Source organism: Camelus ferus, chromosome 16, assembly GCF_009834535.1.
Source record: "Camelus ferus isolate YT-003-E chromosome 16, BCGSAC_Cfer_1.0, whole genome shotgun sequence".
Taxonomy (NCBI): Eukaryota; Metazoa; Chordata; class Mammalia; order Artiodactyla; family Camelidae; genus Camelus; species Camelus ferus.
In genome coordinates, this window is record NC_045711.1 from 36,345,471 (window position 1) to 36,366,736 (window position 21,266).

Below are 21,266 nucleotides of genomic sequence, written 5' to 3' on the forward strand. Positions count from 1 at the left end.
TCCACGTGTCCAGGTGTCCAAGTGTCGCTCAATTCTTTCAGGATTTACAGGGACACCCGGGTTCCGTTTGTGAGCTCTGCCTGCCTGCTGCGGACCAGCAGCCTTGACATCACCCAGGAGCTGGTCAGAAGTGCAGAATCTCTGTCCGCCCAAACTCAGACCTGCTGAGTGAGAATGTGCATTTTAAAGGACCCCCCTCCCGTCCTCCCTCCCCCACGCCCCGGGATCCCTTCGAAGGTTCGAGTTTGAGAAGCCCGATTCTGGGGCACATTTCTTCCAAACTTCGGTGAGAGTCGGCATCGTGCTTAAAGCTTGGGCTCTATGCAAGGAAGCAATGGCATTGTGGCCTTGGGAAATGACTTAACCTCTCTGAGCCCGTTTGCTGGAAAAAAAAATGGGGGTAATAATAGCACCTAACTCCTAGGGTTGTTTGAAAGATTAAATGTGACATTTCAGGAAAGCGCCCAGCACTACACAGTGAGCAATAGATAAGTGTTCTCTCTTCATCAGCAAATGTGTTGAGCACCCACAAGGTGCTACACCCTGTGCGAGTGTGGAGATGAATCCAGCTCCTTTGCAGCCCTTCCAGGAGCAGCTGCCAGCACACTATGAGCCGCACAATGTCAGCAGCTCAACTTTCACTGAGGTCCCACTACCAGCAAAAGACCTGCTTTGTCTTCCCCCACTGTCATGAAAATGGCAGTTCTTCCCCGACCCCGACCTCTCCAAAAAGCAACTGTAGTCCTGGGAATTCAGGAAACTCACATCCTGAGCCTAGCTCTACCACTAACTTGTTCTAGAGCAACTTGACTGTTGCTCAGGACTTCAGTTACCTCATCTGCAAAATGAAGAAATTGGATCAAATTATCATTAAGGTCATCTTTCACCTCCCCCCACAGCTGTGGTCACAAATTCAGGGAAACCATTGCAGGGGACACTACTTAGTTTTTAGCACAAGGTGTGTAACCAGGGCTGGATGTCTCCTTCCTCCCAGCCCCACCCTGTGCCTTCCCACCCCTCCCAGACACCACACCTTTTCCTGCTGGTGTTGGTGGCACCTGCATTCCTGGCAGGTGGGAAAGCTTCAGAGCCTCGGCCCTCATCTTGACTTGGACCTAGGTTAGTTTTCAAAAGAGAAGCCTAGGGACAGCCAATCACGATCTGCAGCTCCTCCTTCTTCCCCAAGACTTGTCCTTGATGTCATAAGTGGGTAACTATGACAACCCATCATGGGAACAACTAAGTACCTCACAGAGGAGGCTGGATGCCTCATTTCTGAAGTAAGACTAGAAAGAGAAGATGAACAATTCCCTGGATTATCTAGCCTACCCTGTAATCGTCTCTAATCATAGGCAGAGCACATCATTCAGGAAGAAATTGGACTTTGGCCACTATGCATTTCATAAGAATAGAATACAAATAGGTACGTGGGGCAATTTGGACTGGACACTGTGATTAGGGTTCTGGAAGGGCCCGCCTTAGAGATAGTGACAATAATCCAGGCCAGTACCTGGCTTTGCAATGATATGGCCTTATCTGCTGAGTCTGGTCAAGAGGGCATTAGCGTCAGTGACAAAATTTATCTTCCACCAGGGAGTTCATTTGATGGAAATGCTCGTTTAAACTCTTTAAAGCCAAAGTAAGCTAGACAGAGGATAAGACTTCAGCACCCAAAAGCCAGGCCAATTGTATTGGAAAAGGGTGGGAGACAAGCCCTTTCATTGGATTCAAAGGACATTTATCTCTGTAAATTTTGTTTTTTCCCAGCCCTCACCATTCTTGTATTTCTGCTCAAAATTCTTCAAAAGATGTCAGTTTGGGAAATCAAACTAAACCAAAATTTCTGACCTGGATTAGTTCAGAATTCAAAATTGTAATGTTTTAAGCAGGGTCATTGCCTAGAATGTGAAGCAGCTAAGAGGACATCTGTGACGTAACATTGCTCTCTTTCCTTCCTCTCCAGTGAAGCCTACTGTTGACACCAAACCCCCAGCGGCTCACATACATCACATTTTAAAATTGAGCAAACTTCAGGTATTCATTCTTGCCATCTGCTGATGTACCTTACTGATTTCTATCCATGTCCTAAAGAGATCCAGTTTCCCAGAGGCTTCCAAATACCCACCTAGCCAAAGATTCGTTCATCCTTCTCCTCCCCATACACGCCACCCCTGGTTTCCTCAGCTCCCCACTCCCCGACTCCACTGAGGTCCTCAATTTGTCCCTTTCCCACAATCCCAGAAAAGGAGGGATGCTCGGCCACCGTGTGATGGAGTGGGATGGAGCGATGGCCTTACTACGGTGGGGTGGGGTTTCTCACCAGAGTGAACAAAAGAGAATCGACAAAATCGAATACGAAAACAAGCAACTGTGTCAGAAAATCGCCAACGCCCACCGTGGCCCCGCCAAGGTGGATTGCTGGAACGAATATTTTTCCAAGAGGTAGTGTTCCTTCTCATTTCTTTTACCAAACAACGTCAAAACTGACCTTCCCCTTGTTGGGTTTTTAGTGCAGTAGGACTACTTAATGGAGGTTACTTGAGGAATAACTTTCAAAGAGACCACGTTAAGGAGAAAGGAAACCACCTCAAACGGGGACCTTTCTCTAGCATCAAAGAGCTAACTTTTATTCCCTTGAAGAGACTCTTCGAGGTCCTATTCAGAGTTTATCACAAGAAAGCACTTTTGTAAAATGGTGACCAGAGCTGGGAGTATTACACAGCATTTTTAAAACTGTTTCTACAAATATTTCCTGAGTAACTACTACATGCTAAGCACCAGGAGTACAGAGGTGAAATGAGATATTTATTTCCTAAACCTCAAAGAACTCCAAGTCAGGCAGGAAGGACATTTATGTAAATAATTATGCAGTTGTGATCAGGGCTACAGAAGAAGTGTATGCAGGGAAAGAATTGTGTGTGTGTGTAGAGGGGAGGGTCAAGGTGGCTTTCCTCTATCCTTGTATATATCTGAAATTGAGTTGAAAGCTGAGGGGAGTGAGCTGAACCAAGCCTATCACCAGCCAGTTGTGATTTATCCATAGGCGACACCATGCTCCCTCATCCAAAACAGATTCTCAATCCTGGTTTCACATAATTCCTGGGGAGCTTTTGCAAAATGCCGATGCCAGAGCCCCAGCCCAGACTGATAAGGTAGCATCTTCTGGTAGACAGTGGGACTGAGACCCACCGATCTGAACCTGAAAAGACTTTACATGTTTCCCAGAGAGTGGACTGGTTCAATAGGTGTGCAGAGTCTCAGGCTTCTTGGGACAATTGGCTCCCTGCACTTAGGCAGCCCAGATTTGTGACATCACGACTTCATCTCCCCCACTCCCCTCCAGGAGGAGAATTTTGTTCTTCATGCATGCTGGCGTTTTGTGTTTTTCAGCTTAAACAGAGAAACAAGGAACCGGGAGCTAGTGAGAATCACCGTGGAAAACCAGGGCATTCTGAAGAGGCTTGGTGATCGCAAACCCCACTATGACCGCAGGGCGTCAGAGATAGACTGGCAGGCACGTGGATACTCTGTGATATTCCAGTGCATGCAGAGAGTTTGTTTTCAGAGTAGAGTCGATCTCAGGAAAGACCCCTAAATGGCTGAAGGCAAAATCATGAGAAATGCAACAGTTGTTAAAAGAAAAGCCGCCCAGAGCATACAAAGCTAACAACAGGCGCAAAGCATCCACCACACCAGCTAAGGACGTCTCCTAGGTAGCAAAGTCATTACGTGTCAGCTTCAGACAATATCTGGTAGCATCTTCCCTCATCCCTTATTTCATTCAGCCTGAATGTACAAGCAAAGAGGATGAAGGGTTTACAATTCAGAATGTGGTTGATTTGCCTTATTTAGGGATGATCCTTCAAGGAAAATAAAAGGCCTCTGCAGTGTTTTTATAAACTCCCACGCCCTGATTTTGGTCCGTAAGCTTTTTCTAAGCCATCCTTAAGATTGAGAACTTTAACTTTCGCACCAGCACCTTGGCATAAATCTTTCTGATTTTTTTTCCTTCAAGAATTCGAGGCGCTACATCAGAAATACAACCAGGTATCTTCTCTCCGGAGATGAATAGGTATGTCAACGCGGCTACTCTTTGTTAGAGAACATGGTAATCACAGTTGATACCAAAGCCCTAAAAGCTGTGTAGATGGAGAACAAGGGGCCCAATAAGGGGCGACTTTTGCTCTTCTGTGATATTGATTGGCCATCCATTTGGGGACTAGAGCTCTTTGTTTCCTCTCTCTGTACAAGTAGAAAATGACTGCCTTTTGTCATCAGCTTAGATGCTTTATGTGCATCTAAGGGGAAGTGATTTGTTCCAATAAGACATAAACAGGAGGTCTTGTGGCTTTAATGTGGTGCTAAAGTTACATCATGGGTCTCTGTCACTGTTCAAAAGTACTGTTATGTTGGCATTTTGTATTATTTCACATTATTAGTAGTGACTAAGTTCCCCCGCCTGCCCCTCCTGTCTCTGGGGAGAAGGATAAATGGATGCTCAGGCTTTCCAAAGAATAGTTCTGTATAATTGATGGCTCTCCATTTCCCTCCCTCTCCTCTCCCTGAATACAAGGTTACTCACCATGGAAAAGACACAAGAGAAGGCCCTAGGATTTCTTAGCTGCTTACGATCTCAAGACACTCCTAAGTGGCCGAATGCTCAATCTTAGGAAGCTACAATAAAGCTTGGAACATAAAATGAGTAAGTTACATTTAAAGTGCCCGAAGGCTTTAAGTCCCATCCCCAAATGTAGACAGAGTGGGGCAGGCAGAAGGAAAGATGCAACAAGCATTTTTACTGGGGGCTATGAAAAGTTTTAATGAGAGAGAGAAACAACTTTTTTAAACATACACCATCACCACCATCCTGGGGGGAAGAATAGGTGAGGTGAGATGATCTGTCAAAATGGAAAACAAAAGCACACGAGGAAATTAAGGTTCAGACAACACAGAACAAACACCCTTAGTTCCTCTGTGAATATATAGAATTGGCAAAGAATGATTCGGTGAGGCTTCCATGGACCCTGTTCATTTATAGGGAGAAGCAAGATTGAAAAATTTCAAAAATATCTCAAAACATACAACAAGACAATGATGCATGGCTTCAGTAATTGGTCATGCTGGTTTTGAGCCTCACTTTTTAAACGTTTAATTTTGAAAGAGGGTAGATCTTAAGTGTTCTTATCACAAATAAATAAATGTTTTATTTTAAAATAATTAGATTCATAGGAAGTTGCAAGTGTACAGGGTAGGGGCTCCTGCATCCTTCATCCAGCTTCCCCCAATGTTAACATCTTGTGCAAATAGAGTACAGTATCAAACCAGGAAGTTGACATTGGTACAATCCACAGAGCATCCACAAATTTCACCAATTATACGTACACTCATTTGTATGTGTGTGTATAGCTCTGTGAGGTTTTATCAGTTGTGTAATTTTGTGAAAGTACAACCACATTCAAGATAGTTAACTGTAGTGTTATCTGTTATCTGTTATCTGTATCAAAAGACCCTACTGTACCACCCCTTTTAGCCACAGCCACCCTCTTCCTCCCAGCGCTAAGCCCTGGCAACCACGAATCTGTTTTCCATCTCTGTAATTACGCTATTTCATGAGTGCTACATAAATGGGATCATGCAGTATGTGTCCACTCTCTTCAGATTGGCTTTTTTCACTCCGTAAGTTCTTTGTTGTTCATCCAAGTTGTGTATACCAAGTTGTGTGTACCAAAAAGTGCATTCCTTTTTATTGTTAAGTAGTATTCTATTGTATGAATGTACCACAGTTTATTTAACCATTCACCCATTGCAGGACATTTGACTAGTTTCTAGTTTTTTTGACACTATGAATAAAGCTGCTATAAGCTTTTATGCACACATTTCTGCATGAAAATAAGCTTGGCTTCTCTACGATAAATGCCCAAGGGTGTACTTGCTGGGTTGTATGCTAAGATCATTTTAAGAGAAAATACAAAGCTATTTGCAGAGTGGCTGTACCATTTACATTCCTACCAGCAATGATGACTAATCCAGTTTTTCCACATCCTCACCAACATTGGATATTCTCACCATTTTTAATTTCAGGCATTATAATATGTACACAGTAACATCTTGTGGTTTTAACTTGCATTTCTCTAATGATTAATGAAGCTAAATATCTTTCATAAGCTTACTTGCTATCTGTATATCTTCTTTGGTGAAATATTGGTGCATTTGCCTATTTTCTAATTGGATTGTTTTTTTTAAATATTGAATTTTGAGATTCATTTTTTAAATATATTCTAGATACAAGTCCTTTGTTGGATACATGATCTGCGAAATATTTTCTCTGTAATTTGTCTTTTCATCTTGCAAAGCATTTTAATTTGATGACATTCAATTTATCAACAATGAAATTGTTCTGTATCCTGACTTTATCAGTATCAATACCCTGGCTGTGATAGTTAGCAAGGTGCTACCACAGGGGGAAACTGGGTAAAGGGTAGGCAGGATCTCTCTGTATTATTTCTTACACATGTGTAAATCTACAATTATCTTAAAATGAAAAATTTAAAGAAAAAAACAGTATGTCCAAATATAAGTTCATTATTAAACTGGTTCCAGTTCATCCCAGTTTGAGGAACCACCCTTCTTCTAGACATCCAGATGAGAAGTCTGGCAGTCATCCTTTACTCCCTCTCTTTCATCCCTTCACTTCCCCTACGTATTTGAAATCTACCAGTCCTACTCTGTCTTTGTTTGCGCTGCTGCCCATTTCAGGTGCTTGTAATTTACAACTGGTATTATTAAGGCAAAAATTGCCCTTATCACTTTCCAGCTTCACACCTTCAATGATTTGCCATTCCTTCCAGAATAAGCTGCACTTTTAAATATGGCATACAGAATATATAAATATGCCACCCTCCCTGCACACCCCCCCCACCCCTGCCACCATGATCCTGTTCCTCCTGTCTTGGCAGCCTCTATCAATAGGAATTCTTAGAGGGCAGGTATAGCTCAGTGGTAGAGTATGTGCTTAGCATGCATGAGATCCTGAGTTCAATCCCCAGTACCACCATTAAAAATAAATAAACCTAATTCCCTCTTCACCCTGAAAAAAAAAGTTGGCCAAAAAAAAAGGGAATTCTTAGTTCAAGCAACAGAAATTGACTTTTGTCTGATTTAAATAGTGAAGTAATTTAGTGAAAGAATATGAATTAGTTAACAGTATTTGCTAGAAAACTGCAGAACCCAGCTTCAAGCTGCACATCAAGGAACAACACCCCAGATCTTGCTGTAGAACTGGTCTGTGGTGCTGGGCTCATGCTGCTGCCCCTGCTCTGTCTAGAACTGGATCTTACTGATCTGCTAGTGATGCCTTCGAAAAGTCATTTTGTGTCACGAGCTCCCAATTCCAAGTCAGTGAGGGTGTATCTGATTGGTGTAAGCGAGACCATATGCCCGTTCCTTATTTGCAGGGGAGGCTGGGAAAATGAGAATCTGCCTTTTTCCAATTCTGGATGAGGGTTCTGTTTCTCACCAGAATAGGAAATTTCCCCCGAGTTAGAATGAGGCTCAGATACTAGAATTTCACAAAAATGACAAATATCTGCAACTTTTTTATAGCTCATCACTCCTTGCCTTTTTCAACAGAGGACATGTTTTCTTTTTCACCCCATTCATTTTCCTGTTGTCCCCTCCAGCTGGAAAATCCATAGTTCTGATCTCTACCTGGACAACATTTGTTCATCATGTATAGAAGAGAGTCCATTCTCTAGGAAGTTTCCGTGAACTGCTCAGCTTATATTAGGTATTCTTTCAAATGTTTGGAGATTTTCCTGTTGTCTTTCTGTTACTGATTTCTAGTTTGATTCCATTATGGTCAGAGAACATACTCTATAATTTCAATTCTTTTACCTTTGTTAATATGCTCTATCTACGTGAATGTTTCATGGACATTTGAAAAGAATGTATATTGTGCTGCTGTTGCAGAGAGTGTTTTATAAATGTCAGTTAGATCCTGTTGGTTGATGGTGTTCAATTCTTCCGTACCCTGGGTGGCTTTCTGTTCTGGTTCTATCAATTGCTGAGAGTAGGGTGTTGAAATCCCCAATTATAATGGTGGATTTGTCTATTTCTCCTTTCAGCTCTTTCGGTTTTTCCTTCATGTGTTTTAAAGCTCTGCTATTGGATGCATACACATGTAGAACTGCTGTATCTACCTGGTGGGGTGATTATATAATATTCCTCTTTGTCCTGAGTAGTTTTCTTTCTCTGAAGTCTACTTTATCTGATAATAACATAGCCACTACTGCTTTTTAAAAATTGTTTGCATAATATATCAGTTTCTATGCTTACTCTCTAACTACCTCCATACGCTTGTAGATGGCATATAGTTTGGTCATACTTTTTTATCCACTGTACCAATCTGTTTTAATTGGTCCCTTTATCCTCCTCACTTTTAAAAGACAATTACCTCATGTATTTCCTCTACATACACTGAGCACCACATCAGATGGTGTTGTAACTCTTGTTTCAACCAGAAAATAAGAAACTCAAGAGGTGAAAAATAATATATTATGTTTACTTCTATTTTTATCTATTCTGGTTTTTTTTTTTTTTTTTTTTTTTTTTTTTCTGAAGGTCCCAGCCTTCTGCTATTTTCTTTGTTTGGAGAGCTTCCTTTAACCATGCTTTAAGGGTCAGTCTCAACAAATTGTTAGTTTCCCTTCATTTGAGAATGCCTTTATTTCTTCTTTCCTGAAGGACAGTTTCATCACATATTGGATTCAGGGTTAATAGTCTGCTCTCAGCATGTGATAAATGTGTCACTTTTTCTGGCCTCCTGAGTTTCCTTTATAGTAATACTAAACTAGAATTTGAATTGGTGTTCCTTCCTTGTTGTTTCTCCCTCGTCTTAAGATTTTTTTCTTTCTTAGTCTTCAGTTTTCAGAAGATTAATTACTATGTATCTTGGTATGGATTTCGTTGGGTTTATCTGTTCAGAGTTTATCAGCTTCTTAAATCTGTCAGTTTATATCTTTCACCAAATTTGGGGAGTTTACAACTTTTATTTCTTTGAAAACTTTTTGGTCCCACACTTTCTTCTCTCCTTCTGGGACTCTGATGATACAAGTGTTAGCTCTTTTGTTATTGCCTCACGGGTCACTGAGGCTCTTTTTTTTTTTTTACCCTCCCAGTCTGTTGTTCAGAATGAATAAATTTTGTTATTTGTCCTCAAGTACCCTGATTTGATCTTCTATCATTTCCACTCTACTATCAACTTTATCTCAGTTTTAAATTGTAGAATAACTTTTCATTTCTATAATTTCTATTTGATTGTTTCATAACTTCTCTTTCTTTGCTAAGATTTTCTATTTTTCATTTTTTTCAAGAGAATTTGTTATTGATTATTGAAGCACTTTTATTACAACTGCTTTAAAATCCTTGTCAGATAAATGCCAACGTCTGAATCGTATCATATTGGTATCAGTTGGTATCGATTGGTCTTTTTCTTTAGATTGGAGTTTTCCTGGTTTGAGATACAATGAGTGGTCTTCTATTGTATCCTGAACATTCAGGTAAATATGTTAGGGATCTCTTAATCCTATTTACATCTTCTATTTTAGCAAGTAGGAGTCTTGTTTAGGTGTAGTGTACAGGTTCTTGCCTCTTTTGTGTGTTTTACTTCCAAGGACAGTTCGGTTTTCCGAGCCTTTGCAATACTATTCTGGTCTGCTTGTTCTTTGCGTGCTGCCAGGACTCCCACTCAGTCCCTGCTGGTGTCTTCTGCAGTGTGGGAAGGTGCTTCCCTGGGCTGCATAGTGTCGCTGGGCCACCTTCTGCCGTGGGGCGAGCAGGCACCGCTGGGTCTGGGTTTCCTTATGTCAGTGGGTGGAGGGCAGGGAGACATAGGGCTTTGCTCCCGCCATGAATGAACTGGGCCGCCTGCTGGTGCCTTGGTGTGAAGCTGGGGTTGGGGCTCCCCAGTGGGTCTCTACTGGGATCCCCTTTCCTGTCTTTTGGCAGAGAAAGCAAGTTTCTTTCTTTCTTTCTTTCTTTCTTTCTTTCTTTCTTTCTTTCTTTCTTTCCTTCCTTCCTTCCTTCCTTCCTTCCTTTCTTCCTCCTTCCTTCCTTCCTTCCTTCCTTTTTTCTTTTTCTTCCTTGTCTATGTCTGTTGCTAGTTCTGAGTCACAGGCCTCTCCAGAGCCCAGTCAGTTCTGGGAGATGAAAAGAAAACCCAGGAAACTCTCCACACTGTTGTTCCTCAAGTCCTGAGGTTCCCAAGGCAACCCACCATCTTCCTTCCAGTTTTCAGAGTCCTTTTATCACTGTCTTTATAATAAATTTCCAAGATTTTAAGTTCTATTTAGAGGAAAAATGATTCCACGTCAACCTGTTCTGAAATGACAAGCCTGATTTTTAAAGGAAGCAATGGTTTGAGACTATATTCAAAGGGCAGGGGGGAAAATAGAGAAATGCTGCTTATTGGTTCTAAACTATATGATTCAAGAATGGGCTTTGTGCATATGCTGATCTGTAGTTATTCAATAAGTCTCCAAGTGCTAACATTGTTTTGGATGCATGATCCTATGATTGGTGGCATAAATGAAGTAGTCCTGGATAAGTGGATGTAAAACTTTGATGGGCCACATGTCTTAAAGCATGTATGTATTCATACATACAATGGTAAAAGCACAAATGGCTAATATTTAACATAGCTAAGCATTGCCTGTGAAGGACAGATGGTTATAATTTTCTTAAACCCACCCCCTGCAGGGAGTGGAGTGGATGGTAGAGGTTACAAATTGCTGGATCAAGGATGGCAAACAGGATGAACTCCCTTGCCAATTCTGCTCAATTGATACTGGATACTATATCCTGAAAAATCCAAAAGCAGTGCCTAACTTCAGCAGGAGAGTGCTGGGATCAGTTTAGTACTGTCTGCCATGGGTGCAAGAATGGATGATAGCAGCACATATGCTCCACCCATCGAACATCCCTGACTAGAAAAGTCCTCCAGAGCTCACATGCTGTCTGGTTGTAGACACAGGCAGAGAGCTTACTTGCATTTGAAGGCCCAGGGGGAAAAAGAGATACAGCTTGAGAGGTATGAAATAAGCAGATTTCTTGGTGTGAGGCCTAGAGTGATAGACTTTTGAAAAAATTTTGCCCAGGGGCTCAGAACATATGCACTACGGGCTAGAATGGGACTGGGAATTGAATTTATACACATTCCACCAATACATAATTGCAAACAGGTGCATTTTTTTAAAATAAAGACTTTTCTGCTTTTTATGAACAGTAAAAACACTGTACAAATTACAGTGGGGCCCTGTTCGTTCTACTCTTAACGGATTTAGTAGCAGACAAACAGCTGTTGACACAGCTTGCCTTGGTGGGGGGGAGCTACTTTGACTGGAAATAAAGCAGGCATCGCATTTTAATGCCTAGCTTCACAACATACATGAAGAGGATTACTACCATTTCATCTGGCAATTGTGTGAAAATATTAAGCAGCAAAATGTCTGTTGAGTAGTATGAAATGCAAAACAGAAAAGTCATCCGGTATTCAACTGAGCTCCTACAATGGGGGGAAAACTACCCAGATGGAACTTGCTAAGAGGATCTCCAACAAGGTACCTCCCTAGGGGATTTTTCGAGAATAATTTGGACTTATGTGGTTTTTGCCTGAGAGCTAAAGTTAGATCCTGACTGTCCTGTAGAATATACACACCTTGGCACATGCATCCCACTTCTAAGGGCAGCTGCTCTCCCTGCCCTGGTCCTCTGTGAAACAGCTCAAGACTAATTTCAGTTGATAAGAATCCAGTATTCTGTAAAGGCAAAGAAGTCCTTGTCCTTTTGCTAGAAAAGTCTGAAGAAAGTGGTCCTGTTAGGTGGACCTACCAGGTTCACGAGCTAGAAAGTTGCAAAGGTATCCGTGTGTCAGAAGGCAAAATGGAAATGTCTCAACGGGCAGCAAACCTCCTCCTTGGTGCTTCACCCTTTACTTGGGCTCCTTTTTTTTCTCCTGAGGAAGAGCTTGAAATTTTACATGTGTAACAGCAGCCTTGTTTCAGTCTTTGAAGTTCAGCCACACTGCATATTATTGTAAATTCTAGCTGTGAACACATTCTTTACTTATAAGTCAATCATTTAACAGGTAGCCTCAATTATGGGATCACAAAAAAAAAAAGGCAGTATAGTAAATATAGTGATTAATGACCGCCTCTGGCACTGGGGACGCTTGGGCTCAAATACTGTAGCTCTGACATTTTTTTAAAGCTGTGTGAGCTTGGACACATTATTTATTACGTGGACACTTTCTTAGCCTTGCTTCTCTCGTTTGTATAATAGGGATGATAAGAATCCTAAGTCATAGGCTTGGTGGATTTGTCAAAGTACATATGTAAAGGTCTTAGCGTAGCTCCTGGCACAGAATAATTATTAATAAGAAACGCAATTCTCTGAAGGATCTGTGATCTATCACAAATGTGTGATCTATATATCGCTAATATATAAATATATCATAAATATATAAGTATATATTTATATATATAAATATATCTGTCACAAATTTGTGATATATATCACCAATATATAAATATATTTAATTTTATATATTTATTATATAAATTATATATAATATATAAATACATAATCACAAATATATAAATATATATATATATATATCACAATTTGTGAAATATCACAAATCCTGTGTGACATTAAACACTCTTGCTCAGAGACAACCCATTAGGCCCACACTCAGAGTCTACATACTTCGATTTTGACAGTCAGGACTGATTTATTGTGGCTTAGACATAGTTTCAATGGGGGATCATCCGGTTTCCCATGATGCAGCATGACAGGAGCGCCTATAATCTGCAGCTAGGACAGGTGAGAACCAGGGCCAACTGTCAGTAACAAGAGGGACAAGTGATGGAACAGAATAAATCAAAGCAAGCAAGGGCTCAGTTTTAGGAGTCTGAGTATATCTAGAAAAGGCACAAGCAGCCTCACGTTCCTCAAGGGTCCCTGGAAACACCACTGCGTCACAGAAGGGTACAGTAACTCATGGCGACAGGGAAGCTTGCCTTAGGCTTCCAAAAAAGTTGGTGAATACTCACTACTTAAGAAAGCAGAGAACCAAGTTTTCCACTGCCCAGCAAACACACACCATCAAAAAGGGAAAAATCAACATTTTAGTGCCTGAGGATAGGGGAACTTCAATTGCATGGAAAATCCTCTTGACTAAAACAACTCAACTTCCAATAAAGCTGGAAAAATGAGTCACTCAGTTTATAAAGCTTAAACACCTATGCAAATTGGTACTGTCTCAGTTCACCCCCCCTCCCCCAAAAGACAGTGCCTACTTCACTTTGGTACAAAGAATCAGGGTCAACTTGCCTGTGATACTTTAATGAATGACACGTGTTATTTTGTGGTACGCCCCCTTTCGACTCATGTCTTCTGGTCCAGAGGGGTGCAGTGAAACAAGAGACAAAAACCAATGACAAGCAAGATTTTCCCCAAATACTCTTCTTCATGATGGAGTTGATGGCAAATTCTGCCCCTCTTGCTTGATGGTCACATGAGGGAGGCTGGGCTCTTCCAGGTCCCCTCCAACCTGGCTGTTCTAGGATGCAGTTACCTGACCCAACTAATAGGTACCCAGTGAGTGTCCTTGCTCAGCTTCTCTAAGAGCACTCTGAGCTGGCTGTGTGCGCTCTGGAGATCCTCCCTCACTAGCACAGCATCCACCAGGTGCCCATAATGCTGGTCTATGAAGGCGGCGGAGGCGGCCATCTCTTGTTGCTCCTCATCCTGCAAGGAAAGGGGTAGTTAGGGAACAACTGGGTTGTTCTCCCCACAAATAAGAAACCCTGCAGCCTTCATCTTGGACAGTGTTCCAACCTCTAATTTTCAATTGATGAGTGGATGAATCTAGCCCATGAATAACCAACTGGGTACACAAGCACAGTGTAGTGATGATATCCTATCCAACTTTCAAGAAAGTTCACGGGCAGTCGCCACAATCATTGCTCAGTCATTCACCCACAAGATACCTACTGAGGACCTGTTAACCGCAGGCCATGATAAGTGCTCTGAGCAGATGCTGATTTTACATCCGTGTGTGTGTGTGTGTGTGTGTATGTCAGTATCACATTTCCTGCCTGAAGGTATTTCCAAAGCAGTAGTACTATTGTGTCACATGGCGAGTTGGTTAAATAATTACAGAAAAGAACTATAAATAAAATAGTTTTAACTAGAGAAAGCAAAGCAAGCACTTCTGGAATCAACTAGGGGGAAAAAGAGAACAAGTAACTCGAATGCCCTCTTAATACTCCTAAATTCATAATGTAGAACTCGGTTCTTTGCATTTTCTCATAACAGAGCCAAATACGAGCACAGCAGACAAAGTAGAGTTATTTCGGAAAGTGCTGGGATAACCCTGACGCAATCCCCAACTTCCTTAGGATATCTGACTTCTTTAATCATATTGCTTTCCTGACACCCAGCACTATGGTTCAGACAGCCAATGATCCCTCCTTTACCCAACCTTTATGCAGGGTTGGCTTCTTCATTCAAAAAAAAACCTCTAAGAAGTAGAATTGCAAGCAGGTAGTTCGCTGACAATTAGCTTGGGGTTTTGGGAGAAAAGGAAGTCAAAGGATCTACTCTAAGTAAAACTGCAAAGTGAAATTTGTCAGTGGTTTCCACCCACCTCCCTTTCTACTGCTTTCCAGTCCTCTGCTGCCTTCTCTCCTCTGCTTTGAGGGGCTCAGTGTTTCTATGCTGCCATGGAGGGGGAATGAGCTGTCCTCCACTAAAGTGACCCACATTCCAAAATAGTCCCCCCTCCTCTTCTCTCTGTCCCCAGTCAAAACCAGCTTCCTACTTTAGTGAGAGTATCCATACTTTCAGAAAATATGTTCTAAAGATCTAGGAAGCAGTCTTTGCAGGCTACCACAGAGACAGCTGGGAACTATGAGAAGGCTGAGATAATTTCTTCTCCTTACTTTTTTCCCCCAGGAGGGAAAAAGCTAGATTAAACTGAGCAAAGCTTCCCAGTTCTATATGGTATCTCGCAGGGCTTGTCTCCTACTCAAAAGCACCCTGCAGTGTCCCAGGGTGGCCCCACTTTCCCAGCCCCCTTGCACACTCACATCCTATAGACCTCTCCTGTTTCTGGAGTTTCCCCTCCTCCAGGCACCCTCACTGTTCATCCTGGAAGCATTTAGCTATTTGAGAAATTCTAGAAGGAACACTTTCTCCCCTGAATCCTCAATCTTCCTAATCAATACTTGCATCTTGAAAAAACTTAAGTAAATCTCTAATGGAGTAAAATGTGTGACATCTGTTTTGCAGCCAACAATCCCCTGAACCCTTTCCCTGGCCTGTAAAGGTGGAACTCAGCTACCTGTGGCTTCAGCAAGAGAGTCACTGTCCTGAACAGCATGTAGGAAAGACTGCCCCCCACCCCAGACCACCCCTTGTCTCCATCTTGGATTAGCCTGCTGGATCTGAAGTTGGTGTTTCAGTTAAAAATTACCTGGGTTTGGCTTATGAGTTCCACAAATGATTGTGGTTTGTCACTAAGACCAGGTTCTTGACAAATGTAAGACCCCTATTTTCTGACAGGGTGCTTCTGTGAGGGAGTGAGGGGTGGGGAGCCCAGGCAGAGCCACCCTTCTGTGAACTGGGAGGCACTTCTGGCTGCCCCATCTGGAGCCCTCCATTCTTGTGACCACCTAAGTCTGGCCAACAGGCCAAAAGGAAAGATGATCTTGTGCAGAAGGTACCCGCGCTCATATGCAGCTGTAACAGGCCCTCTCAGGCCATCAGAAATGAAATGATCAACTTGAAACTTACAAGTGGGGCCGCTGCATCCTCGCAGGCTGGGGACATGGGTGGCGTCTTCCTTTTTTCCTGAATTGCAGGCTTTACAAATATAACATAAGGTTTAAATTCTGAGGTCCTCAGTTGTTGCAGTGCCTGAGAAAGTAAGTTCAGGAACATCATATACTTTGAACATATCTTATTGTGAAACATACTTTTTGAATGGCCAGTCACGGGTGAGCTCCCTTACATCACCCAATGGCAAAGGTCCTGATCATATGGTCCATGGTCATATGACAATGGACTTCTACTGTGCTGACCACCTGCCCATTTTCCCATCCTCTATTACGGAGCTGGGGTCCCGAAGGCTCACTCACCAAGAAAGGAGGTTCCAAAGCCTCAGCTCCAAGAGTTGCCATCCCTATTAGCTCTGATCACCCTTCCCCCAAGCCCTGATTAGCCTTCGTATGCCCTTCTCTGCCTGCCTAGTCCTGATGGAAGAACCAGCTGGAGTCAATGTGTGTATCTATGTAGTCAAATGTCATCATTTTGGACTACACTAATGCAAAATTTGTACTATCACACAGGCCTCCTTATGATATTCAAAGAAGAAAGGGTTTGCTAAGCAAATGAAGAGACTAAGAGGTCACTTGAAGCAAACTAAAGACTTTAGAAGGTTTTCAATATGCAAATCATCCTGTTAATTAGTGCATTTTATCTATAATGTAAGTGCCTCCATTTGGAAACGCTGGTATTAAACTGCTCTATGTCCAATCTGCCTTCCCCCACCAAATCAATAAAGTCACTTTCCAAATACAGTTTTGAAATTCAGACTTTTAATTTTGACTACCAACTTCTAGTAAGTCCAAATTGGTGAGAGTTTTCCTTCAGGGACATAATGTGCTTTTTGCAATCCATTTCAAGCCAACTTCTGTAAAATAAAGCCTACAGTTTAGATCCTAAAATCAGAGCTCTGTTACTATCAAGGGAAAAAAAAATGCCCAGACTGAATTGAAAGCTTAGAAGTTTTTCTCAAAGACAAGGTTAAAAAGACGGTTAAGCCCCTGTCAAGCACACAGCATGTGGGGCGTGCAGGACTGGAAATGTTTCTGAAGAACTCCACAGGGGCAAGTCTGCCCTTTTTCTCTTTCAAACTGCTCTCCTGACCGCCTCCCTTGGTAGTTCCCTAAGCCACTGATTTCACTTGTCCTGGTCGGGGAAGGGGTGGCCCAGTCTCCACCTGTGCGTTTACATCTAAGGCCCTGACTGTCCCATCACAATTGACTGATCAGTGCCACCATCTATGGCCTGATTTGCTCCATGCAGAGGTTACTATCCTAGGTCTGTGGGCCACCAAGAGGGTCCCTCCAATCCATGTAGTTGTTACGTACAAAGGTGCACACTTTGGGGTACAAAGTTTTCATTAGCTTCTCAAAGGAAGACCCAAGGAAATTTTAACATCCAGTGCTCTGGAATAAAAAGTCCCAAGACGGAAGTCGAATGTTCTGTAAAATGTCCAACCCCCTAGTTTATAAATTCCATCAACCGGCCCAAGAACTCACATCCGGCTCCACGTCCACCAGACAGACTTTGTTTTTGGCCATCACAACGTGAATGGCCTCCAGACTGGTTCCATAGAGGTTTTCCTTATATTCACCATGCTCCAGGAACCTAAAACGCCACCACAGGGGAAGAGGCCTTCAGCTCCCGAGTTTGCCTAAATCATCTTGGAAGCAGGACAGCCTGCCCACCACGACTTCCCTCTCGCTCCCCACCGCCTTTTCGGGAAGCCCTCCCAGGAGGTCAAGGGGAAGGCTGGACAGATGCAAGGACACACACTGAGCTGTACAGAGGCCCGACCGGCCCATCAGGCCAACCTACTTGTTGTGCTGTAGGTCGGCCTCAAATGCTTGCTTAGAGACGAAGTGATATTCCACCCCGTCCTTCTCGTGGCTCTTCCGAGGCCTGGTGGTATCTGTGAAAGAAAGAAAGGAGGACAGCTGGGCGGAGGTGTCACATCCCAGGAGCCTGGGTGCTCGCTTCTCACAGGAGCTCATCGCTGATTTATGTGCAAACCAGCCTCTTCCCTCAGTCGCGTGTCCGCGTGTGTCGGCCACATCCCCGATGCGCACAGCTCTGCCATGTAGGCAAAACGAGGCCTCCCGTTCTGCAGGTGAGGAAACTGAGCGGTGCCGAGTAGTTAATGGGGACACCGTACAGATGTCCCACGGCCGGCAGGGAGCAGAGCCGGGTGAACTCTGTCTCAGGCCAAGCGAATGCTCTTAACCGCTCTGCCAAACTGCCTCGTTGACGCTGTGGCTTTTAAAGACTCGCTGAAGGAATTCCTAGTCCTCCAAGTTTTTATTTTCTATTTTTCTTTTTGAGAGCCAAGGGGGCAAAAATTCAGATGACCCTGCTGTATGCTTTTAATTCTGTATCACTTCCCACTTTGAAAGGAAAGGTGAGGTGAAGACAGACCCTCTATGGACTAAGTGTTTCAGCAAAGCTGATTCTCCCACAGTTTGAAACAGTGTTTCCCCTCTGATTTCCATAATAGAATCGAGGCACACACTTCTGGGGAAAAATCAGGTCCTCCATCCACAGAACAAGAGCACACATGAAGCAACACACAGCTTCTCCCAGAGCATTCCAAAGAAAGGGGGTCTCAGAGGACAGTGTTTTCTGGCCCCTGGGAGCCACCCAGGGGATGCTCTGTGCGCTAACGTGTAGCATGTTTGTCCAACCTCTGGCAGAGCTGCTAGGGTCACTTTTCTCGCCAAGTCATTCCCTTGCTTTAAAACTTTTATTCACCCACATATTACATTCTAAACACCCTAGATGAGTATCTGAGCCCCTCGTGACCAACCCAGCCTCCCACTCAGCTTCACCTCCCCCCACATCACTCACACGAACTCTCCAGTCCCTAAGACTGCTACGCTGAGTCACACTTTGTCCCTTTACAAGTTTTTCCCTTGGTATAGAGAATTCTTCCTCTTCTGCCTGGAAAACTCCTATTTACACTTCAAAACCCAGCATAAAAGTCACTGCCTCACCCAGTTCCCAATATCTGGGAGAAAGTTACCTATCTGTGGGGTGCCTGGGAGCAGGTAGGCTGAACCATCCAGGTACCCTCCCCCAGGGGATGGATCTGAAGTCTTCTGAAGGATCCATATATGAACAACTGCCACATGTCCTGTTTCAGCCCAACCTATCAGCTGGAAGGCCGTGGCCCCCAGAAGCCTCCCAGGTCCATCACAGGTGTGCTGCCAGAATGGCCTCCCCAGCTGCCGCCCCCCACACCCAGCCACATCCCTGCCACTTCCGCTAGGGCTCCAAAAGACAATTCTGACCACCCACAGACTGGGTTATGGGCCCAGGGGAATGATATGGTAAAAGAAAGGATTTGTAGCTGCCCTTCCCCAGAACATTCTAGAAAAGGTCCTATTACTTCCACCAGAGTAATGGCCACCAGGTGCCCACACTGTGTCCCTCTGAACAAGAGGATTGAGAGAGAGTCTTAGAGAGGAAAGGGACAGCCAAGGACAGGAAGTGGCAGGCAGCAAGTGAGAGGCTGTTGTGTGGCCTCGTTAAGAATGTGACTGAGGCAGGCTGCCTGGGTTTGAACCTTGGCTTCACCACTTACCAACTGTGTGACATTGGGCAAGTTACTTAACCTCTCTGAGCCTCAGTGTCTTCCTCTGCAGTACAAGATGATGAGAACCCACTTTTCAGGGGTACTGGGAAGGCTGACCAAGTCGCTGCACATAAAAGCTCTTGGTGTAGCTCCTAACACTCTTTAGCCTCCTTTTCCTCATCACATTCAGGACCAGGACCTCCACCTACCGGACTTCAGCATCCCTGGCTGCCTCTGGACTCGGCAGTGCACCCAGCCACCCTGTTGGGCTGGACCCAGCTACAAGGGAGTACCTAAGCAGTATCACTCACCGGGCTCTCTGGCTTCCCTGGCCTACTGTCTTGCCCAAGCTGAGAGCAGGGGCCATAGGAGTCAGAGTCATTGAGAAGAGGAGGCTGAAATGGTGTTGAGTTGAGGTTGCCACTTTGCCTACAATGTGTTCTAGACTCAACTCCCATCCCGGGCAGGAACCAGGCAAGTGGTCTTCCAGTTCCTGCCTCAGGGGGCCCTAGGGGATCACTGAGAGTGGTCTCTTCCCATCATGCCTCTGTCCCATGATCTGCCTATAGCAGGCCGTGCCTGGCAGTCCCTCAGACCCAAAGTAAGGATGAAGATGGATACATGGAGTCAAGTCCTCAAGAAATACTTACATGGCTGGCGCACATACACACACAAACAAGCAAACCCATGGGCCCTCTTACGTGGAACGGCCACACCAAAGTGCTGTGGGTTCTCTGCCACCACCTTCTGCTTCAGCTCGTGCAGTCGGGCTCCCAGAGACCCTGGGAAACAAAAGGAAGGCTGATGAGTCCCTGCTGAACTCCCTCCCCAACCCTCCAAGTAGGAAACCAGGCCACTCCCTGGAGACATCACCTACCAATCAGAACTACCAGGCGGGGCAGCTCTCCAGGCTGGTGCTGGTACCTGGTCACCTCCTCGTAGGTCGGCAGCTCCAGAGTCTCAGCCACTGCAGACACCTTTCCTTCCTGCGGGCTTTCCAGTCTCTCCCTGCGGCCCAGCCGGAAGCTCCTCCGCAGACCAGCTTGGGGAGAAGGGCGAGGGGACACTGCACCATCTGTCCCCCCATCTTTCTACAAAGACTTTCTCTACCTGGTCAGACCTGAAGGTGAAACTGAGACCCACTGGTCTCTCCCCCGCCACATTCTGCTACAGAAAGGGGCTGACTGGGATGCACAGTAATACGATGAAAGGGTGACCACTTGGCATCCAAAAATTAGGGTTCAAGGCTACTGTCTTATTGGGCATGTGATAGACCTCAGACAAGTCATCACCCCTCCGAGCCTCAGTTCCCTTATCCAGGAAATGGGAATACAAATCTACAAACACAATGGGTGCTCCTAGATTGGATTCTAGATCAGGGGAAATGCTCTAAAAGACATTAGTGGGACAACGAGCAAAATTATAATATGAACAGTATAGTAGATAATAGAATTGTGTGCATGTTAAATTCCCAGAATTTGATAATAGCCCTGGGTTATATTAGAAAATGTCCTTGTTCTTACGTAAGAACACAGGCTGAGCTATTTAGGGGTGAAGGGACATAATGTCCACAACTAACTGTCACATGACTCAGAGGGGAAATGTGTGTAGGTAGAAAAAGGAAATGAAAAAGCTAATACTGCAAAGCATTAACAACTGATGAATTTGGGTGTAGAGTCTATGGGAGTTCTTTTCAGTAACTTTGAAATTACTTCAGAATAAAAAGTTAAAAAAGCTCTTTGCCCATCTCTAAGGCCTTTGGAAATATTAAACAAAACAAAAGAAGTGAAGCACTTTGGAGATTGGTCAA

The 21,266-nt window shown here is 43.9% G+C and overlaps 2 protein-coding genes across 7 annotated transcripts in view; one reads left to right on the plus strand and one right to left on the minus strand.

Moving 5' to 3' along the window:
• Nucleotides 1-1,226: 1,226 nt before the first annotated feature.
• On the plus strand, nucleotides 1,227-15,544 carry CFAP97D1 (CFAP97 domain containing 1). 2 transcript variants are annotated; one of them, XM_014564339.1, is made up of 6 exons: nucleotides 1,227-1,423; nucleotides 1,964-2,034; nucleotides 2,324-2,442; nucleotides 3,391-3,514; nucleotides 4,016-4,072; nucleotides 15,352-15,544. In XM_014564339.1, exons 1-5 carry the CDS (start codon nucleotides 1,300-1,302, stop codon nucleotides 4,070-4,072), a joined length of 495 nt encoding a protein of 164 aa, XP_014419825.1. In that variant the 5' UTR covers nucleotides 1,227-1,299; the 3' UTR covers nucleotides 15,352-15,544. The 2 variants fall into 2 exon arrangements, with proteins under 2 accessions (XP_014419825.1, XP_032313187.1); XM_032457296.1 differs by lacking the exons at nucleotides 3,391-3,514; nucleotides 15,352-15,544 and adding an exon at nucleotides 4,574-4,670 and having other exon boundaries at nucleotides 1,300-1,423.
• Nucleotides 12,768-21,266, minus strand: part of MPP3 (membrane palmitoylated protein 3) — a 35,825-nt gene continuing 27,326 nt past the window's right edge. For all 5 annotated transcript variants that reach the window (XM_032457294.1, XM_032457292.1, XM_032457290.1 and 2 more), the window contains 6 exons: nucleotides 20,334-20,498; nucleotides 20,158-20,238; nucleotides 17,704-17,797; nucleotides 17,385-17,493; nucleotides 15,856-15,978; nucleotides 12,768-13,806 (listed from right to left, as the gene is read on the minus strand). In XM_032457294.1, the coding sequence (XP_032313185.1) occupies nucleotides 13,630-13,806; nucleotides 15,856-15,978; nucleotides 17,385-17,493; nucleotides 17,704-17,797; nucleotides 20,158-20,238; nucleotides 20,334-20,498 (749 nt within the window). In that variant the 3' untranslated portion in view covers nucleotides 12,768-13,629. The remainder of the gene's footprint in view (nucleotides 13,807-15,855; nucleotides 15,979-17,384; nucleotides 17,494-17,703; nucleotides 17,798-20,157; nucleotides 20,239-20,333; nucleotides 20,499-21,266) is intronic.

Excerpts from the sequence above, each read along its gene's own strand:
- CFAP97D1 (XM_014564339.1), top strand. The coding sequence starts at position 1,300 with ATGAACAATTCCCTGGATTATCTAGCCTACCCTGTAATCGTCTCTAAT. Across the intron at positions 1,424-1,963 it reads TAAGAATAGAATACAAATAG|TGAAGCCTACTGTTGACACC; the intron begins GTACGTGGGGCA and ends CTTCCTCTCCAG. Across the intron at positions 3,515-4,015 it reads CGTCAGAGATAGACTGGCAG|AATTCGAGGCGCTACATCAG; the intron begins GCACGTGGATAC and ends TTTTCCTTCAAG.